Below are 2994 nucleotides of genomic sequence, written 5' to 3'. Positions count from 1 at the left end.
CATGTGATAGTGTAACATGTGATTCTGACTCTATGAACACATGTGATGATGTAACATGTGATTCTGACACTATGAACATATGTGATAGTGTAACATGTGATTCTGACTCTATGAACACATGTGACAATGTAACATGTGATTCTGACACTATGAACATATGTGATAGTGTAACATGTGATTCTGACTCTATGAACACATGTGATAATGTAACATGTGGTTCTGACACTATGAACATATGTGATAGTGTAACATGTGATTCTAACTGTGGGCCATTTGTCTTCTTTAGCATTTCTTTTTCTCTTTATTGAGACCAAGCTAAGAGACTGAGACCACTAAGACACTACAACTTGTGTCCACATACTTTGGGCCATGAAGTGTTGATGAAGGAACAAGAGAGAGAGAGTTAGACAGTTTGATCATGATGTATAAAATATATACATAATACAGAATATATTCATATAAAGCAGAATTTAGAGGACATCATATTCATAATACTACAATTGTATCTCTTTACTTTTTATTTTCTTTTGTTTTTCTTCTCTTATTTTAACTGCAGATATTTTTTTTCTTGTTGCACAGACTATTTAAGTGAATAGACAAATATTTCAACATGGCATGTTACATCTCACTCAGTTTTATTTTGAAAGTCACCCCCGGATATATGTCCTGAGGTGTCGTTACCGGTGGATATAAGGAGGCGGAGTCCTGAGAGGTCTGAGATGGTCTGAGAAGGTCTGCAGGGTTTAGGTCTGACGGTCCTGCGGGTTTAAAGTGTTCAAAAGTCCGGAGAGTTTAAGAGTCTGGAGAGTTTAGGAGGAGAGACTCGCAGGTTGCGATAGGTGTGAAGTTTTGTCCGGTTTCCAGGTTCTTGCAGTTCTTCTCGTGTCTCTTGAGGATCAGATCGGAGATCAGCAGTATGTTGGAGCTTCAGCTGTCGGTGTTGCTCGGTGAGTTCAACTGTTAAAAGTTTAGAGCCCGAAAGAGTTCAATGTTTAAAGGCTTCAATATTTAAATACTGAAATATTTAAATGCTGAAATCAAATAATTGTAAAATGAATCGATGAGCTAATAAACGTTAAAAGTTGAGAGAAAGTCTCAGAAAACAATCAGCCTTAACACTTTATAATTAATTTATAAGAATAAATGTGTCATAAACTAACCAATATAAATTAAAAATAGATCAAAGTTTGTATCATCAGATGAGTTTAAATGAAATGTTTCATCAGAGAGATCTGATCAGAGATCAGTCTGTTATCTTTACTAAAGAAACATCAGCATAGAATACAAAGTAACACTGATCAGAGATCCGTCTGTAAGCGACGCTACGTAACTGATGACGTCACTGAGCGACACAGGAAGAATGAACAGACGACCCCCCCCCATGACTAAGGCTACATATCTCCCTGAATATGAATGTTTATTATTATTGATGATTATTATTATTATTCCATGTTAAATGTTAAAGAACAGATGTGATTAAACTGGACTTCATTAGTTCCTCATCGTCAATACTTATTATATTAAACATATGCAAACTTTAATTAGGTCTCATCATTGATGTCAAACAGCCAATCAGAAAGCTTTGAACATGTATGTGTGTGTGTGGGGGGGGCATATTTTAAGATATCTTATATTATATTAAGGGATATTATATTATATTAAGAGATCTTATATTATCTTATATTAAATCACCACCTAATAAAGGGTTATCTTATATTAAATCACCACCTAATAAAGGGCAGCTTTTCTACAGGTCGGAGGAGAAAATAATCTTCAGATAATGGAGCCTGAATGCAGCTTCATGTTGTCGTCATCATCAGTAGTGTGTTTGTATTAATGTTGAGGTATCTGTTTAAATTGTTTCTGTTAGTCTGACTAATAAAATCATCAATTAAAAAAATAAAGACATTTTCTGGCCCATGAATCTCGCATTATGCATTCATGCATAAAGACATTCATAAGAGCCTCTGCTCTCAGTTCTGCAGGTGTTTATCTACGCTCAGGATGTGGGGGACCAGTATGATCTCAACCTCCCGGAGTTCAGTGACGTGTGCACAGAGGGCAGCTGTTACCCAGCAACAGGAGACCTTCTGATTGGCCGAGCCCACCAACTGTCATCCACTTCCACCTGTGGAATGAACCAACCTGAACCATTCTGCATCGTCAGCCACCTGCAGGTAAACAACACCTGAACAACACCACCTACAGGTAAACAGCTCCTGAACACCACCACCTACAGGTAAACAGCACCTGAACACCACCACCTACAGGTAAACAACACCCTGAAAAACACCACCACCTACAGGTAAACAACACCCTGAACAACACCACCACCTACAGGTAAACAACACCTGAACAACACCGCCACATACAGGTAAACAACACCCTGAACAACACCGCCACATACAGGTAAACAACACCCTGAACAACACCGCCACATACAGGTAAACAACGCCCGAACAACACCGCCACATACAGGTAAACAACGCCCGAACAACACCGCCACATATAGGTAAACAACGCCCGAACAACAACACCACATACAGGTAAACAACGCCCGAACAACAACACCTACAGGTAAACAGCACCTGAACAACACCACCTACAGGTAAACAGCACTTGAACAACACCACCTACAGGTAAACAGCACCACCACATACAGGTAAACAACACCTGAACAACACCACATACAGGTAAACAACACAACATACAGGTCATGTTGCACCAAACTGCACCATTTAAAAAGAACTTGACACCAGTAGAAAACTGTAGTCAAATTGTTTTCTCACCAGTATTAATGGGAGAGCCACTGCAGGGATCTGCTGATTAGAAAAGAATCTGCACTCGGATCCAACAGAACCAAGACACTCTTTCTCACGACCTAAACTAACCCTCAACGGATCATTGGAGACTTTCAACAAACACACACGACACACACACAGTGACCAAACCCTGTAGTGTTTTTGTCTCTTCTTAACTCTGATTGGACGGCCA

The 2994-nt window shown here is 39.2% G+C and overlaps 1 protein-coding gene across 1 annotated transcript in view; it reads left to right on the top strand.

Annotated features, from left to right (window-relative positions):
* The first annotated feature begins 708 nt into the window (after positions 1–708).
* LOC116379346 (laminin subunit beta-1 variant-like) overlaps positions 709–2994 on the top strand; it is a 3911-nt gene continuing 1625 nt past the window's right edge. Inside the window, exons 1-2 of the mRNA XM_031841293.1 lie at positions 709–947; positions 1978–2177. Coding sequence (XP_031697153.1) covers positions 917–947; positions 1978–2177 — 231 coding nt within the window. The 5' untranslated portion in view covers positions 709–916. The remainder of the gene's footprint in view (positions 948–1977; positions 2178–2994) is intronic.

The sequence above is a fragment of the Anarrhichthys ocellatus genome, unplaced genomic scaffold (assembly GCF_004355925.1).
Source record: "Anarrhichthys ocellatus isolate YVR2014 unplaced genomic scaffold, GSC_Weel_1.0 scaffold4153, whole genome shotgun sequence".
NCBI classification, from domain to species: domain Eukaryota; kingdom Metazoa; phylum Chordata; class Actinopteri; order Perciformes; family Anarhichadidae; genus Anarrhichthys; species Anarrhichthys ocellatus.
Note: the sequence above shows the minus strand (reverse complement) of the source record. Positions and strands in the feature narration are given on the sequence as shown.